The sequence below is a fragment of the Drosophila melanogaster genome, chromosome 2L, assembly GCF_000001215.4.
Source record: "Drosophila melanogaster chromosome 2L".
In the NCBI taxonomy this organism is placed as follows: domain Eukaryota; kingdom Metazoa; phylum Arthropoda; class Insecta; order Diptera; family Drosophilidae; genus Drosophila; species Drosophila melanogaster.
The window spans coordinates 16,165,589-16,191,687 of record NT_033779.5 but is presented as its reverse complement, the minus strand read 5'-3'; the positions used below and the strand labels follow the sequence as shown (position 1 = coordinate 16,191,687).

General features: G+C 38.6%; 1 protein-coding gene and 1 non-coding gene across 12 annotated transcripts; one reads left to right on the top strand and one right to left on the bottom strand.

Moving 5' to 3' along the window:
• Positions 1-1,147: 1,147 nt before the first annotated feature.
• Positions 1,148-25,857, bottom strand: Ca-alpha1D (Ca[2+]-channel protein alpha[[1]] subunit D). Of its 10 annotated transcripts, NM_165146.2 has the most exons (34): positions 23,217-23,342; positions 21,782-22,201; positions 20,640-21,429; positions 18,440-19,716; positions 18,144-18,369; positions 17,865-17,970; positions 17,492-17,631; positions 17,166-17,272; positions 16,681-16,833; positions 16,072-16,253; positions 15,452-15,971; positions 15,163-15,388; positions 14,886-15,096; positions 14,614-14,823; positions 14,437-14,555; positions 14,294-14,352; positions 13,196-13,313; positions 12,652-12,781; positions 12,321-12,487; positions 12,142-12,229; positions 11,442-11,549; positions 9,777-9,884; positions 8,857-8,909; positions 8,649-8,795; positions 8,113-8,584; positions 7,975-8,058; positions 7,854-7,919; positions 7,610-7,798; positions 7,302-7,550; positions 6,582-7,241; positions 6,062-6,495; positions 5,537-5,577; positions 2,533-2,663; positions 1,609-2,477 (listed from the first exon to the last, which is right to left on the bottom strand). In NM_165146.2, exons 2-34 carry the CDS (start codon positions 21,789-21,791, stop codon positions 1,941-1,943), a joined length of 8,118 nt encoding a protein of 2,705 aa, NP_723952.2. In that variant the 5' UTR covers positions 21,792-22,201; positions 23,217-23,342; the 3' UTR covers positions 1,609-1,940. The 10 variants fall into 10 exon arrangements, with proteins under 10 accessions (NP_001260485.1, NP_602305.2, NP_723953.2 ...); NM_001273556.1 differs by lacking the exons at positions 20,640-21,429; positions 21,782-22,201; positions 23,217-23,342 and adding exons at positions 25,237-25,470; positions 25,753-25,857 and having other exon boundaries at positions 1,148-2,477; NM_134429.3 differs by lacking the exon at positions 9,777-9,884 and having other exon boundaries at positions 1,148-2,477; positions 23,131-23,342.
• Positions 12,500-13,370, top strand: asRNA:CR43806 (antisense RNA:CR43806). 2 transcript variants are annotated; one of them, NR_133084.1, is made up of 2 exons: positions 12,500-12,545; positions 12,603-13,370. The 2 variants fall into 2 exon arrangements; NR_073789.2 differs by having other exon boundaries at positions 12,603-12,966.
• Positions 25,858-26,099: the final 242 nt, after the last annotated feature.

The window sequence follows — 26,099 nt, the reverse complement described above, 5'->3', positions numbered from 1 at the left end:
TTATGATTCAGTGAAAAGAATCGTTCTAAGCTCGACTTAAAGCTAGTTGCTGTCCACAACATGCGGTCACTTACGTGATAAAAGATTTCCGCACATACACAGTGACAATGCATTTGCTGGATAGATATTTGCACGGAAATCGCCAGAGAGCATGTGAAATATTTATGGAGGGGCATTGTGAATGTCATGATGATTAGTTGCATATTCTCTTAACCCACCAATGCCAACGGAGCTGGCTGTGTGCCCGATTTGGACCAGGCAAATATTTAATTTAAGAACATTTTCTTGCGTTATCCTCGAACATGGGACGTGGGCCACAGCGTGGCGTGTCCTTTTACTATCCTGTCCAGTGCCGTCCAGTCCTTGCAAATCTCAGTTGGATTCCACCCACCTCCCTCTTTGCCGCTGTGCTTTTCCTCCTTCGATTGCAGCTGAGGCTCAGTCATACTCGTATTAGCCCAAGTCAAACAATGGCATTGGCAAACCGAAGAACAGCGCCAAATTGCAACGTGCAGAAGCCAGTGGAAAGCATAGAAAGAAGCGGGAAAATTGGGGAAAACAGGGCCTGGGCAAGTGGCGTTAAGAAAATGCACCAGACAGAAAATCGATGGCAATATTCTAGCTACTTTCGACTGGTGCTGCTACTGCTGCTGCTGCTGCTTCTCCTGCTGTTGTTCCCCGGCTTATTTGTTTATTTTTTATTGTTCCTTGTGGTGGAGGCACTCTAAATCCTTTGTGTGGCAGATTAACACGTGCGCGCTCTCGGGACTTTTTGAAAAAAAGAAAGAAAGAAAAGTCAGAAGGTCACTTTGAAGTTGCTTTCACCGCCAGAACTATATTTAAATTAGTTTGTTTTTATACACAAAAATGCTTTTTGATATTATCTGGGAGCCAAAATCGATTTTGAACTGGCTTGTTTTTCCTTTTCCCCTTTTTGGATTTTTTACGTTTTTAAATATATGCCTCATTGGCAAGAGAAATGATAAAGAAATAAGTACTCAATCCCAAAATTTTACTTATTTTGTTCTCCATATCGGTCGTGAATAGATCGATAGATGGATAGTGATTATTATCAAGAACAAACACTTCCTGCAAATGGAGATTTAGAAAGAAAAGGAATTAATGGTTTTTATGAAACTCTGTTTTTATTTTCTCACATTTTCTCGGTTTTATTGTAAAAATTCAATCATAACAATTAAAATTCAGTTTACATTACTTTTTAAGGGGCTTGGGACTCTCGTTCAGTTTGAAATTATGCTATTACATTTATGAATTTTATACATATATGTATGTCTGCTACATATATAGTAAACAATTCCTTTTATCGTAAATTGTTCATATTTTAAATACTTAAAAAATAAAATGCGTCTAAATCGAAATAGGTAATTACACTGTCGCTCTCAATAATGTAATGTTCAATGTTAATGTATAATTATTTCATTTCCGTTTTGGTGATTATTACCTAATCAATTATATTGGTGTGGTTTTTATTTATATATTTTTGGTTTTGATCTATATTTCTAATTAGAAGTTAAACGTTATCAGTTTAGGTTGGTTTCCTCTTTTCTTTTTTTTTTTTATCCAAAAATATACATTTTTCCTTAATTTGTTCAGTTTAGTGTTGTTGGTTTTTTGGTTTTCTGGCTCGTTAGAGGACGAAGGCCCACGATAGATTTCTCAAAAAGGCAAAAACATTAATATATTTATACATATACAATTAGCTGATTTTCTTTATACAAGTTATACAAGTTTTGTTGGTTTGGTTCCCGCTTGTGTGTGTGCGAACAATTCAAATATAACAATTCCCGATGCTAAGACTAATGTGTTTTTCTTCGCTAAAAATAACAAATAAATTAGCCAATAAACCTCAGCTTGCGCTGAATGCACACTTAAAGTTCCATCAAGAAGACATTCTGTATGTATAGCTTACAATGTGGGTGCTATGAGGAGTAAGTCTGATTGCCCTGTCCTCTTAGCGGCGATTGTTGCTGCACTGGTTGTCCAGTTGGTGACATGTTCATTTGGCTATTGGCATTAGCCCTAACATTTAAGCTATTCGAATTGTTTTGGCTAACTTGGGACTTATTGTTATTGTTTGTGGTCGTGACTGTGGCAACACGTCTCAGACGATTATCCGGAATCGGTGGTGAGTTCAGAGTGCCCGAGTAAGGCTGATGTTGCGGCGACAGTGAGGACGGTCCACTTCCGCTTCCGCCGAAAGCGTTGCGAATGCTGCTACTACCGCCCAATCCACCCACACCTCCAGATCCAGCCCCTCCCAGGCCACCGGCGGATCCACCGAAGATGCTACCATTGCTACTGCCGATCAGACTCAGCGAGTGCTCGTTAGAGAGGATCTGGTGGGCGGCCAGGTTCATTTCCTCGGGCGTCATGTCCAGCGCCTCGCGCATCTCCCGTGCAGCAGTCCCCACGAACTCGGAGTCGCAGTATTTACCCAATCCCTCAGCGGCGAGTACCTAAAATTTGAAATCCATTATGCTAATTTCTAATGTAATGTATGTAAGTACTTACCCCTCCAATCAATGATTCGGCTAGACCGTTCATATCAGATGAAGTTGGTAAACGACGCTGATCGTAGGGACTAGCTGGTGTCGATTGGATCATGCGTTCGTGGCCAGGAAGAGCACCATTGGGTGCGTAGACTGCACGTTTGCATAAAATAAGAAAATTTTAAATTTAAATTGTAAATCAATTTAATCGTTTTGGTGTGGATAAATGCATGATTTTTATACACGCTTTATTTGAGCTTGATGATCCAGGTATTTATTCTTAAAGCTCTAAGTCAATCTACCCTACACTTTAAAATATATTAACTCAAATATCTATATATTATGATCTATAAACTGATCATTTATTTAACTTATTTACAAGACAAAAACTAAAGGTTTTATTTCAAATATATATTTTGTAATGTTATACAATGTGAAAAATAACATAAGTTTACGAGAATATTTAAGTTTTTCCAATAAAATGCAGTTCAATCAAATCACTATTCGCTTAAGAGAAATTTACATGCTCTTTTTACCTTACAATGATCATCAAGCTTTATTATTTTGTTTATAATTATGATTACTGTTATGGGTTAGTTAAGCATTCGACATTGCAAGCTCTTTATACACGATCTGCATACATTGTTAATATCATAAGCACAATTAAAATTATAAGTTTGTTTCTAAATTAAGCAAGCAGTTATTGGTTAGATAAGGGCAAAGCTCAATGTTCTCCAAAATTACTAGGCAACATTTATACGCAATTTAGCTAGACTTTCTATAAACAATGCAGGCGGAGCATCTAAGCATGGTCTTTTATGGTAATTTTTTCGCATGTTTTGTATTCACAGTGTGTTAGTTAATGTTCGTATAAAGGATGTGAAATACCCAAGGCCCCAAATCCGTTGACAATGGTTCCCACACAAAAAAAGAAAAGAAAAGGAAGCGACAACAATACAATACTGAGAGACAATAGTGAACTTTTGGAATACACTTTCTGGCAGATTTTTTTTTTTTTACGCATAGCATAGGATAACATAAACGTACGAGTATATTTCTGTAACAATTACAACGATGACAACGTTCAGATTCGCAGCTTGGTTATACAAATTGAGTATTCGGTTTTTGGTTAGTATTATATGTGGTAAGATGTGGTTTATATGGTCGCAAGGCACACACTTTTGTAAGGGATATGGCTCGATAAAGCCAAGGCCAAGGCTTATGAGTAGATGGGCACAACATCACGGCTTTTTAAAATAAATATATATAAGAAATTTTATATATATTGAATATATAGACATCGATATCGGGTTTGCTTTGGGCTTGCGTTTAATTACGTTCGTTCTCTCTCTCTCTGTTGCTGTTGTTGCGTGTTAAACGATAGTTGTTGCTAAAGTTGTTTCTGGTACTTGTTGTAGTTTGTTGTTCTTGTTGTAGGTGTTATGTCATTAAATCCATATTGTTATCAGGGAACTTTCATATAGGAACTCACGAAATATCATAATTTTTAGCGACAACGGAATGTTTCAATTGCTTCTCTCTTGCGCATTTTAAATTGAACAGAAAATAATGAAACAAAAATGAAAACGTTTTGGGAAGGAGTCCCATTTGGAAAGGGAAACCAGTCTTGATTCGAACTCTTTGCAGACTCTTTGGATACTGAAGAATTTGGTCAGGGTTCGAGACTCAGCACTCGGTGGTTTTTAAACTCGAATCACTTATGCTATAATAAAAATGTTTGTGAGAAAGAGTTATAAAAACAAATTACTTTAGCAGACACAATTGACTGGTTTTAAAAATATCCTGTCTTGGCGAATTTGTTCTTCTTGAAAATGTATGATTCTTGATGGGTTAGTTCCGTTTATTAGTTTGTAATTAACAAAAGGAGCCACATACGCTAAGGTTAATAGTGGTTATTATAATGGGAAGATCTAATTTTCGAAATGGGTTTTTATGTTCAGTTAAGTTGTGGGTAACACAATAGCTATCGGAAGTTTGAAAGGAAAGATTGGTATCGATAGTATTTAAGATAGATTAGCCAATTTAAGAATCAAATTCATTCTTTTTCTGCATCATAGGAAAAAAGAAAAAAAAACTCTTTCATTAAATCAAACAAAAATACTTCACCAAATTATAAATCTGTTCAAAAACCAAGCATTCCGATCTAATGCGATTTTAATGTCACGGATAAATTATCCTTTTCCCCCTTAAAACACGTAATATACGTTTTTACCTGTGATTTTCCTCTTCTGAAATTATATAAATTCTTAAGGTAATGGCTTTATGTATGTTTTTGTGTGTTTGGCTCGATTTTAACTATAATGCAGCGGAAGCGTTTCTATAGTTCTATATAATTATTAGCTGTAAATAAAGCTGCACTCAATATTACTAAGCTACGAGTTTGTTCTACAATTACTATTCTATTTAGGTTTAAAATCTAATCGATGTGTACTACAATGATGTGAAACATAATGACAATTTCATTTTCGATTCAATTAATGTAATTTGGTCCCAATTAGAAAACAGCCAGGTAAACACAATAAGAACATATAACATTTGGCCGCCTCAACTGATTAGTTTATGATATTGCAATTGACCCGAAAAGTCGTATTGAACATTTTTACATGCCGCAGGCAATAACAAATCTGAGAACGCAGTGGTCGAGAATCTGTACATCATTTTAATTTGCAATATGTTTAATAGGAATGCAGCAGCTACGTAATCGAATGTAAAACAAAACAAATCATTTCGTAAACAATTAGATTGGTGTTATAATAAATTGTTGTTGCTTTTTTGTTAGGGTCAAATTTGGTGTGTATAAAAACAACAAACGAACCAATTTGATCGGAATTTTTTTTAGAATTTTGTCCGGTTAAAAAGGAATAAAATATAAAACACATTAAATAATGTTAATAAAAAGGAGTGCATTTGGTTGTTGCTGTTGCAATTACTGCTGTAGTTGTTTTTTTGTTATGTTTTTATTTGTTTTAATTTTATTATTGCAATTTGCAGCATTTTAGGCTTACCATTGTTATATGGATGCAATAAAATACCACGATTGCGGTTGCTGAAATTAATGTTCGGGGATTGAGTAAAAGTTTGGTTTATGTTTTGCTTTTTTGCTCAATAGGTTGATCGTTTCTGTATCATTTGTCTTGAGATCCACTAGTTTATGTGGCAACAAGTATGCATTTAACGTATTTTTTGTGATTGCAACTAAGTTTGCTAAGTCAACTAATTGAAAACTCGTATTTATTTTGGTGGTGCCAAGTCAGTTGTTGAGCTTGGCTCGGCTCCTTTTGTCCATTACAAACTTTAGGGCGCTCTTCACTAGGTGACCAAACAAAATGCCACAAAACAGAAAACGCTAATTGTTGGCAATAAGAATATGGATAAACTCACTAAACAGCAAGCCATAGTAACGAGTATTATGGTAATGGAGCTTCGTGTTTTTAAATATCTTTTTTTTTTGGATGTTTGGCTAGGTGACAACTTAAAAATTGGCCTACAGACCGCTTCTCCTGTGAAATCCTCCACCCCCGCATACTCACTCATAGTTAATGGCATTCGCCTCAGGCGGCAGTGTTCCGGCCACAGTGGCCGCTCCGCCTCCATTTTTGGCCAGCGGTCGCATGGATATGCTCTCGCCGAATGTCCTTAGCTCTCCGCCACTTCCTGCCCCCTGCAGTTCGTCCTGCAGCTTTCCGGCTGCCGCCAAACGGGCCTGCATTATGTTCCGCGTTATATTGTTCACTCCGTCGGCTACGCTGCGGTTCAGAGTGTCGTACAGATAATCCCCGCCAGCGGGATCGCTGCTTCCCAGGACCAGCGAGCTACCGCCCACACCCAAGGCCGCGGACGCTGATCCACCGATCGCCAAGGCTCCGTTGCTCTGCGAAGCAGTTGCCTTGGCACTTCGCCTGAAGGTTCCGTTTCCATGTCGGCGGATCGATGACCACACGCTGCCGAAAAGCGTATGATGACGCTGCAAGAAATAGTTGGGAGAAATGTTTATGTTAAAATATATACAAAAGTAATATTAATATAATATTAACTTAATTGCTAACTTACACGATGCATGGGCTCCGGCTCCTGGTCCAGCTCGTCGAGATTGCCGGAGATGGCTCTCTTTAGAGCTGGGGACACTTCGTGTAGGGTTCGCAAGCCGGCCTGCAGCGTGACTGTATTGCTGTCCGGATGACCCTCCTTGCCCTCCTGTTCCTTGCGCTTCTTGAAGCGCCGGAAGTAGTCCTGAATTAGATATGTGGCGTAGAACTTGCCGACGGTCACCTCGTCATCGTTGCCCGGCGGTGGTACAACCTGATCCAGAAGCTTCGGATTGGTACGCTTCCAGATCTGCTTGATAGTGGCGCGCAGCTCGGAGTTGGCATCATCGATATTACCGTCAGTTTTGATGCTCAGCGAAGTGCGGACCACAGCAAACAGTGTGGCATTGAAGAGAACCGTTCCATCTGAGTTAAGAGGCATGTTCATGGAAACCAGTCGCTTGCAGGCCATTCTATGTGGACACAGTTTGCCGAAGCCAAGTGGTGGGGAGATCTTTCTCAGCAATGTGACCACATCCAAGTGTTTGATGCGTCCCTTTGCATCCGGATCGTATTCGCTCCAAAGGCGAATAAACTCGTCCAGGTGGTGGGGACCCAAAATCGACCAATCACGAGTCAGATAGTCAAAGTTGTCCATAATGACGGCCACGAAAAGATTAATAATCTGAGATGGACATATTATGATAATATGATTTCATAATCTTAATCTGTTTTGCATTCTTACCAAAAACGAGCAGAGAACATAGAAGGAAATAAAGTACGGATAGGCTATTGAGGAACCGCATGGTTCTCCCGGCGTATCTGAATTCATATCGCACTTCACATCCGGTTGCGCCGAGCAGGACATCATAATTTCCTGCCAAGCTTCTCCGGTGGCCGATCGGAAGAGTACTAAAACAGCCTGCTGGAACGTTTGGAAATTGTTATTGGCCGTGATGGCGTTTCCACCATCTAGAGCAATTTTGCCGAACACCTGCAAATATACAGTTTATAATTGGTATCTCTACAAAAATGTTAAAACATAAGACATACTTGCATCCCCACAACCGCATAAATGAAAAATAGAAGCACAATTAGCAGGGCTACGTAGGGCAGTGCCTGGAAGGATTTGATAAAAGTCCACAGTAATGTTCGAATGCCTTCGCCTTTGCTGAGAAGCTTGACGAGTCGCATAACTCGGAACAGTCGGAAGAAATTGATGGATATTAAATTTGAACCAGCCTGAAATAGTGTGTTTTTTAACTACATATAATAAGACAATTTTTGATAAACTCACTGATTTCTTGGTGGATTTGCAGCCCTCTACTATGTCACATTCTGCTATCTGAGAAGTATCCTTGCTCTGCAAATATTTTATGATTATTACTGCGATTTTTCAAGGTCATGAATTTAAGAACCTTAATTTCAGAGTAGACAATGTCTATGAAACTGCCTAAAACGATGATAAAATCGAATACGTTCCAAGCATCTCCAAAGTAGTTCTGTATTGTGATAAAAAGATTAGTATCAATTAGATATCACTTAACACTTCTCACCTTAAATCGAAACGCGGCTAATTTAAAGACAAATTCCAAAGCAAACACCGCCGTAAATATCATATTTAAGGCATCTAAAAGTTCCGTGTACCACAGCGGCTGATTGTAAAACTTCATAGCCAGCGTTACCGTGTTTATCATGATCAGTATGAATATTGTGTACTCGAAGGATGACGACGTGACGAACCACCAGACCTTATATTGTATACCATGCTTTGGTATATAGCGTCTAACGGGTTTCGCTTTCAAGGCAAATTCTATGCAATTGCGCTGATTCTTATCCAGATCACAATTCTTATATTCCTGTTCACCCTCATTTTGGAAAGTGACGATAACGAAACCGACGAATATGTTCACCATGAAGAAGGCAATAATAATAATGTAGATTATATAGTAGGCAGCTACGATCGGACGGAAGTTGTGTATTGGACCGCCGTTTTCCTTATTCGAATCAATTGAAACATACAGCAAACTGGAATATTAAATTATATATGAAAATGACTCTGAAAAATAGTATCTAGTCAGTAGTCACTTACCCTGGCCAGCCCTCAAATGTGGACACCGTGAACAAAGTCAACATGCCCTTGGCCACATCATCGAAGTGGAAGCGATTGTTACTCCATTCCCGTTCCCTGAGTCGCGGCTTATGAACATCGCCATCATCATAGACCAGATAGGTTCCGCTGAAAAATTGTATTTTTATTAAAACGAATCCAATAACTAACAAAAAAAAAGCATACTTACTAGCATTCATCTTGAGTCATTTTGGAACCATCAGTGCACTTGAAAAATTTGCCCTGTTTTTGGTTTGGGGTTTTGGAAATGATTTGGAACGTCAGGGGGCGAGAAGATAGTCAGGTATTAGCGAATGAAATGGTATAGGTGATATGTTAAGGAAAGCAATCTCAACGTTAAGTAATAATCGATAGAGTTTGCTTTCCCATGGTTCACAAACATTAAAACTGCTTTATTGTACTGACTATTATCTAATACCTAGTTCAAAAAAAGCTTTACTTTGATAAACTATCTAGTTCTACATATGTTTGCTTAAAAGTATGCACACAGTTACAGGGTGTTTCATATGCAAACACATTTACATACACTGCTCAAAATTTTTGGATGGACGACAAAGGTTTTAGTTTTTTTTTTTTATATTGGACAGAGCATTATTTACAGACGGGACGCCAACAAGGGTTATTGGGTTGAAAAACATTGTTACATACGTTGGAAAATATATAAATATATTACATTGGGTTGGCAAGGAGCGAGCTAACTTTGCCTGAGAGGTTAGTTTGGAAAGCTTGGAACTGAACTGAGCTGGGTGGTAAAGCTTCGAAATTTTGTTTCGTTTACCAAGCTATTGCGAAGCGAATATTTTCTGATATGAAGAAATTGTGAAAGAAACTTGACTTAGACTTTTCTTTGAAGAAAGGTTTCTATTTAGTCAAATTCAAAAATAGAACACCGAAAATAGTTACCTTTCAATACAGAATTACCCTACGCACAAATACCGAAAAGAATCTACAAAATTCAAAGCACACACAGAGTAAGCCGCAATTTTTCTTTATTTATAGTTGGTCCTTTAAAAAATAAAAGCGCACACTTAAAGCTGTCTTCAGATACCCTTTACCAATGACTTTTATATATAATTCAAAAGAAATTACCTTAAAGAGTTGTACTCCAATAACAGCGAACATGAATTGTAACAAATATGTCACCAACATGATATTACCAATGGTTTTGATTGCGACTACAACGCATTTGACCACATACTGCAGAAGTTTAATTGTTTATCAGTGTAGGCCAATTGGTTTATTATTCGAATTTTTGACGTATGAATGACAATAGGAAATATAATTTCATTTTTAATTCAAGAATTTGTGTGGTTTTTCAGAACCAATTTGGTGGATGATATCAAATGAATTTGTTGCCATTATATCAGTATTTAAAACACGACATTTTTTTGGTTCGCAAAATTCAATTCAAAACAACCGAAACACGTTCAAGGAGAGAAAAAGGGAAGAAAATACGTTTAAAATATTGGGAAATCTTGTGATATTTGATTATATTTTTTACAATTACAGAAAAAATAATAAAACAGAAAATACAATTATAAATAAAATCAAAACGTTTATCTTAACAAGGTAAAGATAATAAAAAAAATCAAAAATAACACTTCAAATTCTTATTTTATGAATCCATAGTAAGAGTTATCTATGAAATGCAAGAAACATCTTAGAACAACTTTGTATACAGATATATTTAAAACTTATGGTTAACTTTACAGTGGATTCAATAGGTTGTTTACAATCTTAATGCAGTTGTGAGTTGTTGTTACTGATGGTCCGTAAACTTAGGGCAAACTTTACACCGGGGATTGGCCTTGATGCTAGGGTGCAAGGTAGGTTGCTGATTTGTAGCTAATGGCTAAAACCCGAAACTCATGTGCTGATGTGTGTGCTATTAGGTATATAGCGTATAGTACTGTATGTGTAAGTGTGCTCATGATCGCTTTTCGATATATATTGTGAATTTGTTGCATTAGACGTGTACAAACGCAGAAAATGGGTGTGGAATATATAAGATTTGATAGTATAATAAATGGCATAATGTGTATTAAGTTGTGTGAGTTGTGTTACGATTGCGAAAACTGGATGCTACGAGTCCTTAGAATTATATATTGTAAATTTTTAGTTCTTATCCCTGCTACAAGACTATAACGTTCTATTTATTTTGAAGTAATATTTTTCCAATATAAGACTATTTCCTGCTTTATCTTTGTTTCCGACTTGATTTTAAATATATTATGCTGAGCATTAATAAGCAATACTAGCCAGCAAAAGTTGTTGATATGTACAATTTAACTTTCTTAGTCAAAAGTAAACGAAAATTAGTCAACATGTTTGAAACCCATAACAAATTAATAAGCTTTTAGACATTATTAGTAGCAGAAAATCCAAACAAAAATTGTATTTTAAACAACAACAAGGTTAGCAAGGTTTTTAGAAAATGCTCGTTCTTACACCCAATAATAAACATGAATTTTTAAAATTTTAAGAAGAAACTGAACTATTTTTTTAACAAGGCTGTATGTATAGTAATTAAATTAACTTAGAACTTTTTGTCGAAAACTTATATTATTAAGTCAATGGAAGTTCCATGCGGTAGTTTGGTTCTGAAATATTTTGTACAGATTCTTAAATGCTATATATTCGATATCCTTTAAAGGATACTAAATTGTTGCTCTAATTATTAATGAGGAGTGTTTCCCTACGCTTGAGTTCTTAATAAAATACTATCCTATTGGGAACTTAAAATTAAAATCATACCTTAAACAATTGGACTCCTATTACGGCAAACATGAACTGCAGTAGGCATGTGACGAGCACAATATTTCCGATAGTCTTAACAGCGACTATGACACATTGAACAACATGCTGTATGTGATACGACGATATATAGTTATAATAAAAACACTATTTAATATATAAGTCTAATTATATTAAGGCATGTTTGGCTTCTGACTTCCATATTTTGCGCGAACATATTGCTGGCCATGTGTTTTTAGTATCAGGGGTTATTACATAGAGTTCACTATGCCCAAGCCACGCCCATACATTCCTATTCCACGCCCATTTTCGTTAGGGTGTTACGAGTAAAACTCGAAATCAAGAAATATATTTGTCAGCTGTGTGTAGTTCATGAATATACTTTTTATATTGCTTAATTTATATTTTCATAACTTTATTGAGGTGCACCCTACACCCAGCATTTCAAGGTTTTTTGTTTGGCTTACTCTAAAGTTAATTGAAGGCCCAAGATTCTTGGGATTATTATCATTTAAAATGTTTAACTTGCATATTAGTTTGAGATAAATATTGTCATTGATTGTGCTCTTCGTAATGAACTAAAAATTGAAATAATAAAACTGAAACTCAAAGAAGAAGTACAACAATTTTCTGTTGAAGCATTTTATTATGTGTCAGAAAGTAGGAAGCGAAATTGAAGAGGTTTTGAATGAATTCTTACCTTCAGTCCCTTGGCACGATTAATGGCTCTGAGTGGCCTTAAAACACGGAGCACACGTAGAATTTTCACGACTGAAATCGCATTCGAACTGCAGTTGAAATCGACGTTATAGTTTATGTTCCAGAAGTAATTAGTATCACAACTACTGGGTTAGAGTAGTTATATGGATTATCGTTTACCTGGACACTAGAGAAATCAATGACACGCAGACCACAAGTAAATCTAATAGATTAAATGCGGATCTGCAAAAGGCTCCGTCGTGTAATACGAAGCCGTATGAAATCAATTTCAGAATCAGTTCTATTGTGAAAACTGCCGTGAAAAAATAATCAAATTTATTGAGCACCTGCAAAAACAAATGGACAGTTGTGAAGAACATCGAATGGAACGTGTTTCTACTAGAGGTGAAAACTAATATATGCACTTTGCGATTTTCAATCGTAACTTACAAGTCTTTTTAGTTCATTTGACGCTGATTTATTAGTTTTGATCGGAACTGGAGCTACTTACTTTATTCAGGTCATCATTGGCTCTCAGAGGATTCTCTGCTGCCAACATAGCCGATGAAAACATAATGCAACACAGGATAATGTTGCCGAAATTGCTGTGATTGCAAAGCCAGTGGCAGAAGACGCGAAATCTGTTGAAATATCATAGAGCAGAGTGTTAAGAAACGTGCTCTCAAAGTTTTATAAATCACAAAAGTAAAATCACAGAAAAAACAAAGATATTTTTAGCATGCAGTTAGAAGTTTTACAATTCAAGTTATAAACGAAATTATGGAATAAAAAGCAGCTAAGAGTGGAAATAAATTTTTTCTACCATAATGGATTTCTATAGTCTAATCAAACTCAAAATAAAACCGTATATTATTTCTTATGACAATATACAAAACATGGTTAAACAAAAGGACAAATACATGATTATTGAAATTATGTTTTAAAAAAAAATAATCTACGCGCACGCACACATACACACAAATATATATATATATATATAGTATTTTCGGACACTTTCAATATTTGGGGGAAAAATAAAACTCAAACATAAAAACCTGTTCGTTTGTGAGAAAAGAAAAAATGATGTGCCCGGCGGTATGGGTAGAATTTTCGTTGCCGTATTAACCTCAGACATACGTCGGGGTCGTGCTGTAATCATGCCTTCTTCATCCACTATATGCAATACAAATTTTATCATATATTACGTATATATATGTAAGTTGCCAATTTGGAAAAAATAATAAACACATTTATAAGAATTTGTCCAAAAACGATTTGTACATTTTAACTACAAGTACCTTAAAAATAAACTTAGGTTCTTATTAAAAAATGTATTTCATTTGAAGTTCGTAGTTTGTACCTACATATACTTATTATTATTATACTTCCATTAAACAGAAAGAGTGAAAAAATATTGATACTTAAAGTTGGCCAACCTTAATAGCAAAATGCAAAACCAATGAGAATTAAATAAATAAAACAAATGATCATCGTCGTATTGGGTTTTATCGAAACTAAAAATAATACAAATTATATACATTCGTAATACGCTTTAAATACAGCTCGATTTAGAATTATTATCGATTGTTTGTCACATGCGAAGAACAAACGGTTGAAAACCAGTGTAAGATAACGTAACTCCAATCACAAAACACATGGACCATATTAAAGGGTGTGCGAGTGTTGTTTCTGTAGTATGTCGATCGCTGATGGATCGTTTGATTGATTGCTTGATTGAATTACCTGTTCGTGTAACTGAAAATGAAAAAGGCACTGCCTCGCGGGATGGGCTTTTTAGTCTTCTTCATGCTGACTTCGGATAATCGCCTGGGTCGTGCAGTGACACGTGCTGATACTTCGGAATTGGAGTCTTTTGATTAATAATTGCAAGTGTCGTGTGTTTTTTTCATGGTTTTGGTTTGTTTATGTTTTATGTTTTTGGGTGCGAGGTTTCCGAAAAATAGCAGCATTGATGTAGGCGTCGGCGGCATTGTTTTAGGAAATATTTTTGATTTGGTTTCGATAGGTTTTAGTTTCTTGATAAAGTTTAAGCATAAGCTAAAGTACTTAAAATATGGTTCTTAGATAATATTTAATTCTTACACTGAGCTTAGTAAGGGGTTGGTTAATAGAAGTGAACATGACATACATACCTTCCTCTTCCTCCTCGCACATTTCACGAACTTCCTCGTCTGATAATGTTTCATGGTCCCTATAAAGGCATAAGATTACAATCATCCAAATCAGGCGTCTTTTGATCTAAACATTGAGAGTCAATAGAATATTATCGCCATACATTTTGTCTTCGTCATCCAGTTCCTGTTGCTCCATATCGATATCTATGCTGAGGTGATCATCCATGCCATCAATTGTTGGAGTCGGACTATGTGACTTTTTCTGAGCAGATTCATCGTGCTGAAATATTCAATAAAGTTCTTAGTTAGAATCCTTAGGGAATAAAATTAAAACTTACAGGTTCCTCTTCTTTTTCGACCTCAGAGAGCGAGTCGGCATCGGCCAAATTATCCACAGCAATGGCCAAGAACACGTTTAGCAGGATGTAGTTACCGCATATGAACAAAATAATAAAGTAAATACAGGCCAAGGCACCATAGGAGGACACACCGCCATAGGCATTGATGCCCACATACATCACAGCATTCCAATCCTCGCCAGTCATGATCTGTAATAATTGCATTATATCTTGCCCTTTACGATTAAAGCCAGAAGTTCAAATTAACTTGCCTGAAACACTGTGAGTAGAGCCTGCCAGAAGCAGTCGAAGTTCATTCGATACTTCTCCTCTTTGCCATCAAAATTAAATTTACCGCCAAAAACTTGCATGCCCAGCAGAGCAAATATCACAATAAATAGGAAGAGCAGTAACAAAAGTGAAGCAATCGATTGTATAGAGTTCAATAGGGAAGCGACGAGATTTGAGAGAGACCGCCAGTATCTAAAAGTATAGAATGGAATGGATATTTTTAGAGTTATGCCACAACTAATAAATGATTCAACTCACTTAGTTACTTTAAAGACTCTCAGGAGACGTACACAACGCAGCACGGAGACACCCAATGGCGGCATCATTCCCGTATTCGTTAGTAGGGTTTCCGTAATGCTGCCAATCACCACAAAACAATCAAAACGATTGAACAGCGAAACGAAGTAGCCCTGAAAGCCCAAGCTGTACATCTTCAACAACATTTCGCAGGTGAACAGTCCGATGAAGAACACGTTGGTGTACTCTAAAATAATACGTAACAAAATGATGTGTTATTTGCAACACTTTATTTGTATTTCCCACTTACCCTGGAAGTTATCTAGCCAATCAAGTTGGCCATAATGTTCCGTGGCCAAGACACCCGTATTGAGAAACACCAAAACGATGATGAGCCAATAGAAGGCCTGCGACTTGACTGCCTTGCGACAGGCTCTTCGCATTCGACGATTGACTCGATCGAAGTCCTTCTTCATTTTGCGCCATCGTGATTCAGTCATTTGGACCTCGGGCATTTCTTCGCCCAGATTCTCGGTGGAATCCATTTCGTTGGGCTGCTTGCCCTTGCCATCGGATATCAGACCTCCCACGGCGTCTGGTTCAATGTCCTCGGCTTGGGTAATCCAATCGAGATAGCCCCGCAGATCCTCTTCGATCTGCTGCTTCTCGCGCAGCTTCTGGAAGTCGCCGCGGTTTTTGGCCTTGTTACGCTCCTTGGAGAACTCACCGGACAACACACCGAGAATCAGATTCATCACGAAGAAGGCACCCAGGATAACCATGGAAATGAAGTACATCCACTGCCAATCGCTGCCCATTGCATCTTGGATCTGAAGAATAGAATTTCGTTAGAATATGGATATAGGTACAAATTCTTTCTTGCGAATTCTTAAGCTTTATTTAATTGCTTGGAATCTCTATTTCACTTACGCTATAAAGGACATCAGTCCAGCCCTCAAGGGTGACGCACTGGAACACCGTCAACATGGCCAGGCCAAAGTTGTCGAAGTTGGTGATGCCGTCGTTTGGTCCATCCCATCCGCCGTAGCACTTGTAGCCCGGCGGACACTGGTAGCCCACTCCGCAGGGCCGGATGTTTTCCTCGTATTCACCTATATTTCGGTTTGTCGTATTCGGTTTGGTTTAGGATTCATGCATTAGTAATGTGATGAAATGGAATGGAATGAAGTGATATCTCTGCGAAATCTGTTGTGTTCAGTGGGGTGCCATTTAAGTTTACTTGTTGTGCAGTGTCGTTTGCGGAATATGCCGCTTCTTTGGCATATTTAACTTGTCCCAAACAATTTGATAGATTTTGTAGGTTTATTGACTAGAAGATTAGCCGGAGATCGGGGCATTTCCTTACTTGTGTGTGGTAAGAGCCACCGATTTCCACGCTCTAATCTACTAGTGATAGAACCTCAGTGGACGTTGATTTTGAAATGCGACATATCTGGTGGCATTCAAGACATTTGAATGATATTCGTACAACGTATAAAAATTGTACGATTCGATTATGATGGTGGGATCTCCGCTTACCTGTGATCTCATCGCGACACGCCTTGTGCAATTTGCCAGAGAAGAGCTCTAGGCCAATTATCGCATAGATTATGATTACGAATAGGACCAGGAGTGCAATGTGAAACAGTGGCACCATGGCCTTTAAAATTGAATTCAGCACAACCTGTAGACCTGTTGAATAGCGTTATTTATTGCCAATATTCGATTGGGTTATTGTGGGCATGGTGGGCGGCTAAAAATCTAGTGCGAACAATCAAAGTTCAGCAGAAAATACGTCACAGAAAAAATAGCATAGCAGAAAAAATTTCGGACAATCTATCGGACAATCAGCATTTTCATTTCAAGGTTTTTTGTTTAGCTATAACAATTATTGTGCTTTATCTGTGCTGTATTTTAACTACGAATCCATCCGTAGTTCCTAGATTTCCGCTCTACCAGGCCAGAGGATTTTGGAGGGATTCTTTCGTTTTAGAATATGTTCGATGGTGCAATGAAGGCCTTACTTGGTACACCCGATACAAGTCGCAGTGGACGTAGCACTCGAAAGGCACGTAAGGCCTTAACATCAAAGGCGTCCTTCATCAATTGGGAGAGTGCAGTACTTATCGCCCTGGAAAAATGTATGGCATACAAAATTCATACGTGTCTCAGTCTGGACATTATTTCATTTCGATAATTTTGTTGCTGTTCTTTTCGTTTTACGATTTTCTTTTCTGATTTGATCAATTTCGATTGAATTGCATATAAGGTAACATAGAAAATGGTTAAAACGAGGCCGCAATGGGCCTGGGCGCTAAGCGCTTTTAACTGGTATATTTAATATGCTTACCCTATAACTACAATTGTAAAATCTAATAAATTCCATCCATTTCTTAGATATGCACCATTATGTAACACAAAACCATATGCTAAAATTTTCATAACACATTCCGCTGTGAATATAACTAGGAATACATATTCAACTTTTTCCTGTTGTTCGATGTTGGTTTTCGTATCATTTGATTTGTTTTGGAGTGCATGTGTTTTATGTTTGTATTAGGGATTCAGAATTTGGATTTCAAGGATAGTTTCGTTGGTGGATTTATGAGTTTAGGTCATGAGTGAATCGGATGCGCATACATGAAAGAAATTCATAATCATTAGTAAGCCATTATAATATTCTTATAATTTCAGAATACCCTATGCCAGTGGGTAGGACTTACCAAGGTTTGATTCGTCACGTTTGAATCGCTTCCCGGATAGGGGGTGTAAACAGCCAAGGCAATACAGTTGGCAAAAATGGTTAACAAAATAAGGAACTCAAATGGTCTAGAAAGGTCAAAGCGTTAAGGATAACCAGATTTAGGCTTCACATCTTAGAACTATATGAAATACGAGTTTTTGTTAAAGAACTATATAGAAAGTTAGGTTGATAGAATAGCAAGGTTTGGATTTTACTAGTTAAATGTTTTTTGATATAACTCTAGCAATGAAAAGGATACTTCCACTCCACAATGCGAATGCACAGGGCTCGCAGGGGATTCTTGACGCTCAGGCAAAATAATGCTCGTTGTGGTCTGTCTGGTTGCGGTTTTCCACGGCGTTGTTGTCTCTTTTGGCCAGCGGCACCTGCAGCAGCACCACCTTTTTGGCCACCAGCTCCACTTGGTCCAATTGTGGTGCCGTTCATGGTTTCCGGAATGTTTGCAATGCCCATAGAATCGATGCCTTCAAAGGAACGCATTAATAAGTTTATAGTTCATTGCAAAACATGCTTTAAAAGTGGCAAGAGACTTACCCATGATATTGTTGCCGCCGCCCAGATCCCCCTCCCCGGAGTCGTATCTCGCCGTACGGGAAACATCACCGCTGCCGGGACCACCGTTGCCGTTTGGCGAAAAGCCTCCCTCGCCGGAGGCTCCACGCTCGAAGTCCATTATGTTGAAGAACTTGCCCGCACCGCCACCAAAATTATCAATTAGCTCCGCGGAACTGGAGTAGAATGGCGAAAAGGCCTGCGTGTCGTCCTCCTCCTCCTCAAAGTACTCGTCGACGTCCTCGTCGTCGTCTTCCTCTTCAGCGGAATCACCTTGGTCGTGCTGCTGTTCCTGCTCATCAATGTCAATGGTGGTGCCCTCGGGCTCCTCGTCGTCTAGCTCTTGATCCTCCCGATCGAAATCACCGTAGTCCGCGTTCTCGTCTTCGTCGTCGTCCTCCTCGGTTATCCTGCATGTCCTTCTGATCGAGGGACGATTCCTTGAGTTCTTTCTCACGACAACGTCGGCGTTGTCGTCCACCTCGCCAACGTCTTCGAGTGAGTCGTTGTTGCCGCCGCAGCAATCCTGAATGATGCGGACGTCCTCATCGGCATCCTGCCGGCGATCGCTGAAGCTCTCGCAGTCGGCGAGCGATTGCTCCTGGGCCTGTTCCTTGGCTGCTGCCGCAACTGCCGCTACGATGGCCGCTGTGCGCAGGGTTTGCGAGCTGAGATCCTGGTTATTCGGATCGCCGTCGTCGTCCTCGCTATTGTCGTCACAATCGGCGATGAAACTACAAACGTCGCCGACGCCAAAACCATGCAATGTACTGTTATCACCGGTGATATCGCAGTTGCAACTATTGCTGCTGCTGCTATCGCCGCCGACGGCACTGTAACTACTATTATCGTCACGTCCGCCGCCGCTGCTGAAACTACTATTTGTGCTGCCGGCACTGGTAACACTGTTCTGTGGTTGCAGTTGCCACGCCTCCTCGGGCGTTAGTCTCGGGGGTGGGGCACTGATGCCACCTCCGCCGCAGGATGTGCAACTGGACTTGCGCCGCTTGCCGCTGGAACTGGTTGGTCCTGTTGGTCCTGCGGGACTTGTCGCCGGTCCTGTGGCTATTCCGGTTAGAGATCCTGACTCACTGCCTCCGTTGTTGCTTTTGTGACGACGTTGCTTGAAGTCTAGCTTGTAGGTGGCATTGTTCACAATCTGACTGGTGACGTTGCTGAGGGCGAGCTCGGTGCTGGTGGGTCGCCTCCTGGTCCCGCTGGGCTGATTCGAATCCTCGGGCGGATCAAGTGCACTGCAGCTGTCGTGGTACGAAGGGAAATGCATTTAATTAATGTTTTATCTTAATCAAATATTCGATATGCACTTGCCATCAACCATTTATTCTACAGGGTGGGGGTGTGGCAAAATAGTGTACATTTCTGGACTGGAGTTAAACTTTAGCTTAAAATAAGTGACCTTTTGAATTTCAATTTAACAGTTAGCTGTAAAGTGTTCCATTTCAGAATTTATAAGATGTTTCTTTACATCTTTACAAATTTAATTCCGTAGTTGAAAATGCGGCTTAAATATGAATTGAAATATATTCTTTTTACTTTGTTCCCGAATAATAACAATAATAAATTTAAAAATTACTTTGCGAATAGATGCCCAAAAGTTTCTTTCCCACATATTGCGGTTTAAATAGTGTAAACTCATGATAAACTGCAATAGTTTATGGAATTTCCTCAATAAGCAAACAAACTTTTCTGGTTTTTATGACCCACATGTTTACCTTATTATGACTTAACTTGGCAGTATAATTTAAGGCGTCATAAATTAACACCTAGATGTATTCCGAGACTCTGACAAGCAAATGATGTAAATTATACAAAAATAAAGCAAAAATTTCATGTCATTTTAGCTTTACCTCTAATGTATTTTTGCATTGACATCAGAGGCAGCCTATTATATTAAAGCCCAACTTTGAATCCCCAATGGCCCTAATGCGGGTTTCAAATGGCACATTAAATACTTGGCATGCGATTTCAGACACATGAGACACACAATAAGACGACGAGCACAAGGGACAACATTGAGTCACGATAGGAGTACGATAGTTAATTGTGGGGTCTGGTTCCGACTTACTATGCCCCAGAACGCCTAGATTGTTCCATGTAATCAAACTCTTGCATTGCATGGAAAATGTATTTCTTTTCGTTCTCCAGCTGGAGTTGTATGTACCTTTGTTGCAGGACCGTTCCCGAGGCAGTTCCCAATCCGGCTGCCAATCCCGCTCCCGTGGGCGAGGATCCCGCCGATGCCGATGTGGTTAGTGGGTTAGCCGGAACCGGAAGCGTTATCGTCGGAGATCGATGCTGATGATGGTGTTCCGGCTTGACAACGACCACTTCCAAATCACTTTTAGCCGATGACTTGCGGTTGTACTTTCGACTGCCACGCGTCGGCGTTTCGGCCTTCAGATAACGCCGGCTGGTGGACGGGGAGGAGGGCGAGGGTTTCCTCTCGATGACCAGGGTGTTGTCATCGTAGGCTATACAGTTCACCAGCTCCCCGCCACCCATCACAGTATTCGTGGTGGTGGTGGAGGCGGAGGTCGAGGTTGAGGTCGAGGTCGAGGCTTCCCGCTCCCGTTCGCGGTCCCGATCCCCATCTCCGCGGTCATAAAGTTTGGCCTCCTTTTGTCGCTGGAATTGCAATTGCCGGCGACGTTGCGATGAGGAGGTGGCTCCACTTCGCGAAACAATGCTCGGCTCGATTGGTTGTTTCTGACTTTTCGAGGCACATGATTCATCGACGATGACAACACTGGCCGGCAATAAATCTCTGCCCGCCTCCCAGTTCTTATCGCTAGTGGTATCCTTATCCTTATCGTTATTGTGTTTATGATTTAGTTTATTGTTAGCACTAGAACTATCCAAGGCATCGTGTCGGGTAATTGGTTGCTGTTGCTCTGGCTGCTGCGGCGATTGTTGCTGTTGCGGTGTTAACGAGGCTTGCTCCTTACGATCTCCTTGCGGGATTAGCGGTGGGGGTAATGGGTGGCACAACAGGGGTCGGAAATAGGTTATTAAAGTTAGTAATCAAACTGTGAGATATTGGGGAGATATTTTCGTAACTTGTGAGTGGCATAATAAAACTTTCATACGCTGTTATTAACTAATAAAATGCCCTTTTTAAAGTACTATTTTCTTTAAAATAAAGTTTCAATGTATCATGAGGCTAGTAGCTCCGCTTAAAGAGTCCACTGTTCTAATTAAAATCAAATTTGCAACATAAAGCTCTTATCAGTATTATAACGAAATGGATTATCCCAAATATATCACAATTTTATTTCAAGGTATTATTAGAAAAAGTCCTTGTACCTGTATTCATATTTGAAGTTTCATTCGGACGCACAATATTTATTGCCTTTCCTTTAAAATGCCTTATTCGTTGAGCGTTTTCCTTGCCAAAAGCCAAAAAGCGAAACGCGGTCAAAGCATCGCAGCAACAGGTGTGTTTGGTCTCAGTCGCCACACAGACATGCACATTTTAATCAGACTCACTTAAATAAGCGAAAAGCTTTTTGTTTTGTATTTAGAAAATGGTTTAATAGTTGTAGAAATTCGACGGTGGTGACTTAGATTTTTTTTTGTATTTTTTAGTTTGGTTTTTTTGGTTTTTAGTTTGGACGAGTTTAGAGCGGCGGATTGTAAAAATTTGGCATTTGTTTGTTAGTCTGCAGTGGAGAGTCGTTTTGAGGATTGAAGATCTGAAGCATAATGTGGTTTTACAACAGGACACTGAGGACAGTTTTCAATTACACCAAAACATTAATTATTTTATTACATCGAACACTTTTTTTCGCAGTTGGAAAACCCATCGCATTCAAAGTATCTAGAAATTTCTCTAACCATCCCCCAAATTAGTTTTTAGAACATATTTTCGGTAATCCCCGACCACAAAGCACTTTATTGAATTTTACTCAATTCCATTTGAGTGCACCGACAACGAATTTTCATCGCCATCATGATAACTTATCGGCATTTCCTGGCATTACCTATATATAACCCACTTTTCCGTGGCATGTGAGAGGGAGAGAGCATCAAAACAAAAACACGCGCAATGTTTACATTTTCCTTTGTTGTCGCAACGACTTTTTTGTGACCCAACTGTCAAATGGGCAATCAACTTTGACTGAGAGAAAGCGACTTTCTCCCGTTTTCTCTCCAACTGGCAAGCTCGTTTTGCAGCCGAGCTTTTGGCCTTTGCAGCAAGGAAAATACATGTTTTATTAAATTACCAAAAAAAAGTATTATTATTGCTTTTGCGCTTGTATTTTGTTATTAGTACGAGTATTTCCCAAAAACAAGCTAATCGCAATCACACATTAGTGCGGTTGAATGTCAGCTTGTCTGTGCATTTGGGTAAATATCAAACAACTCTGTAAACGGAAATGGGGTCAAGAGCGCGCATTTGGCAGTAAAAACTAATTTGCTCATGGTCTTTTGATGGCCCGCCTGGGAAATGATGTACGGATACTATTTTGCCTTGCTGGCATATTAATTACATTAAGTATTTCAGGTCTTCCTATGGTTTTTAGCTGCGTTCCGAGAGGTTAAAGCTGACCGATTGACCTACCCCCGCATATGTAATAGCCTTCACACGCACACACACCAGCTCACCACGGCACCAACACATGGGAAAGTGTGAAAAATTTCTAATGGCTCACTGCGAAGAAAGTGAAAGCAGCTTTCCACGGTGTCCCTATAACCTGTCGTTAGTTTCCCCTATTCGACAATCAACATTGCACATTACAATTTCGATATTATTGCCTTGGTTCGTTTGATTTTCCTGGCTTTTCAGTGTTGTATTTTATTGTATTTTTCACACGCGACCATCAGCAACGCGAACAAGTTTAAGGAATCAGCCACAAAAGCACACTGTGCAGGAAAAGTCAGCTTTTCGCAGAGGCAGCCGTGAAAATGTTGATGTTAGCCCAAGAAAAGCTTAGGATCTGGAGCTTGCTTATCTGCTGATGGAAGGGTTCTAAAATTGGGAAAAGCCTGTTTGGTGTAATTAGGTATTCCAAATGTTCCTAGGACGTTGGAATTCAAAAACTCATTTTCATGGAGAAACTATATTCAAATAAAATTTATAGATATTTACATAACCTGGTTTTATACAAAATAAGAAAATAATAAAATCAATCATTTATTTTCAAAAAAATTTCTTTGCAACCCATAAAATTGTGCACGAGGTTTGAATAACGATACCATTTTAACTATTTGAGATGTTTATTCGGAATATACAGGATATGAGTTTCATATAAGTATTTATTCAATCGCTTGAAAATGGGAAATCCCAGAGGTATTGTTCAACACTAAAGTTGTGTTTACAAACAAACCGAAATCGGAACGTAAATGCCGATAAATGAAAGCGGGATGCAAACATTTATGCTAGCCTATTTTTGTTATTTTTTTTTTCTCTCTTTGTTCTCTTTCTATAGATATTTTAAGCATAAGCAAATCAACTTTTATGAATAGATCGAGAGTTTTGTGGTATTGAGTATCTTTATCCCGCTTGCACTCACATTTGTTGTCAATCAGCTGTTGTTGGTGAACGCATGCGCAGATGAAAATGTTTGACAGTTGGCGAGAGACCAAAAAATTTCGAGAGAAAATATTGAAAATTACCATTTTCCCTGAATTATTTTTTCTTTCGCGGGTGAACTTCACTTACACAGCGGGCCGGCCTGAGTCACTGAGAATTTTTTTCTGACGCTTGGCAATATATCATAAGTTATAAAATAAAATCGGTTTTCCCATGGGTGTGTTCCTCGACGATATATACAATTTGGCTAATGATATATTTCCGGCTGAAAGAGACTTCTTGATTTGTTGACTTCTTAGGCCGTTTCATGAAAATAGATGTTCGCAACTTGTTTCTTTAATTTAACAAATGTCATCTAACCAATTTGTTGTGATTATCTGTGCTTTCTACGCGTTTTATAAGTAGATATATACATACACCCATAATATCTGATCACCATTAATTGATTTGTTTATCTCTTCCCGCTATTTTTATGAGTTTGTGTGTGATTATTTATTTTTCGTTTTATCGAAACAATTAAATGACCTGGATTTCCTAAGATGCTTTCATTTCAGTGACCATTATCGCTAAACTAATTCTGCCCAATTTAATTTCAAACATGAAACTTAATAATTATTTTATTGAAGGTCAGAAGATTTTAGTGTGCCTTCCCTAAACAGAGGCATCCATTATTTTTGACTATAAAATTGAATTATTCCGCCTCAACGAGAAATTAGTTTTCATCGTGTCCAATGAGAATTGTGCGGGAAAATATTTTTTAAAACAACAGAAATACGTCAGCGGGTGAAGGGGTTGGGGCGTGAGGGTATAGTGTACGATCGGCATTTCGTCGGTCAATTTCTTTGGGCCAGAACAGCAGACTATTTCGCCGGTCTAAAATTAGACCAAGCACACGTAGTTGGATCTGTCGATGCGGCAGTGTTGTTAGTGCTCCTGTTGGCTCTATTGTAGCCCCCAAAATTTAAAACAGAAAAAAAAAAAACAACAAAAGCGATCCGCAGGCAGCGAAATTAAATTTAGCCTAATTGTATTGCCTTTACTTAAATCAAATTGCATGGCTTATTGAAATATGCAATGCTGTAGCCTGAAAACACCACATGGAACACTTTATCGGCTATCTTTAGACTGCTAAATCGATGCTCATATATATATAAATATATACTTATGTATAGTATATACTTGATCTAGTTAATTGCTGGGGCTGCTTGTTGAACATTTCACTTACAAGCTGATCCCTCGGCGATTCCCTCGCGTGGCAACAATAAAAACACGCTGCGATTTTTATTTGTTGAGAAGCAGTCGTGCGTACGAAAATCCGAGCCAAAAATCCAACGGCAGCATACGTGGCGTTAATATTTTTAAACTTTTTGGGAGATATCTTCTCGACTGCTAGTACATATCATTCGTTGGGCTGCGAATCTGCCAACCTCCTTAAATAATAGTTACTACTATTACGACCCTGTTGAAGTGGAAACATTTTGAAGAACTTGTTCACTTATATCATGTGTATTTTTATATATAGCTGCTAAAAGTGTGCCAGCTCAACATATAATATAGATTTATCTCACACGTTATACATATATTTTTCATATACATATATATTTTTCCACTTTAAACTCGTTTGCACTCTTAACCAATTTGAGTAAACATTTTCCACTTCATCAAATCAATTTTATTGGTGTATTATCAATGAAAAACACCAGAGAACCACTAGAAATTGAAATTTTTTTTTCACCCGTACAGAAAAAGAATTTTCTGCGTACAGCTTAAAAATAAATCTGAACACACACGGTCGCTGGCGCGGGAACCGAACCAAACCAATTCACGCCAACGATCAGCCGAGAACTGTCAGATTGGTGAGATTTCCAAAGACTCCCATGCTCGTTGGTGAAATTTTCGGTATTTAGACAATGGATTCGAACGGCAATTTTAGGATATTTTAAATGTCAATAGGCAATCGAATACTTACACTGGTTAGTCGTGATGTTGTAAACTTAATTTGTATGAATTATGTTGTAATATAGATATTTAATTAGCTTTGAAACTGTTGAATAATACAGAAATTTATATATTTTGTTTGAGTACTTT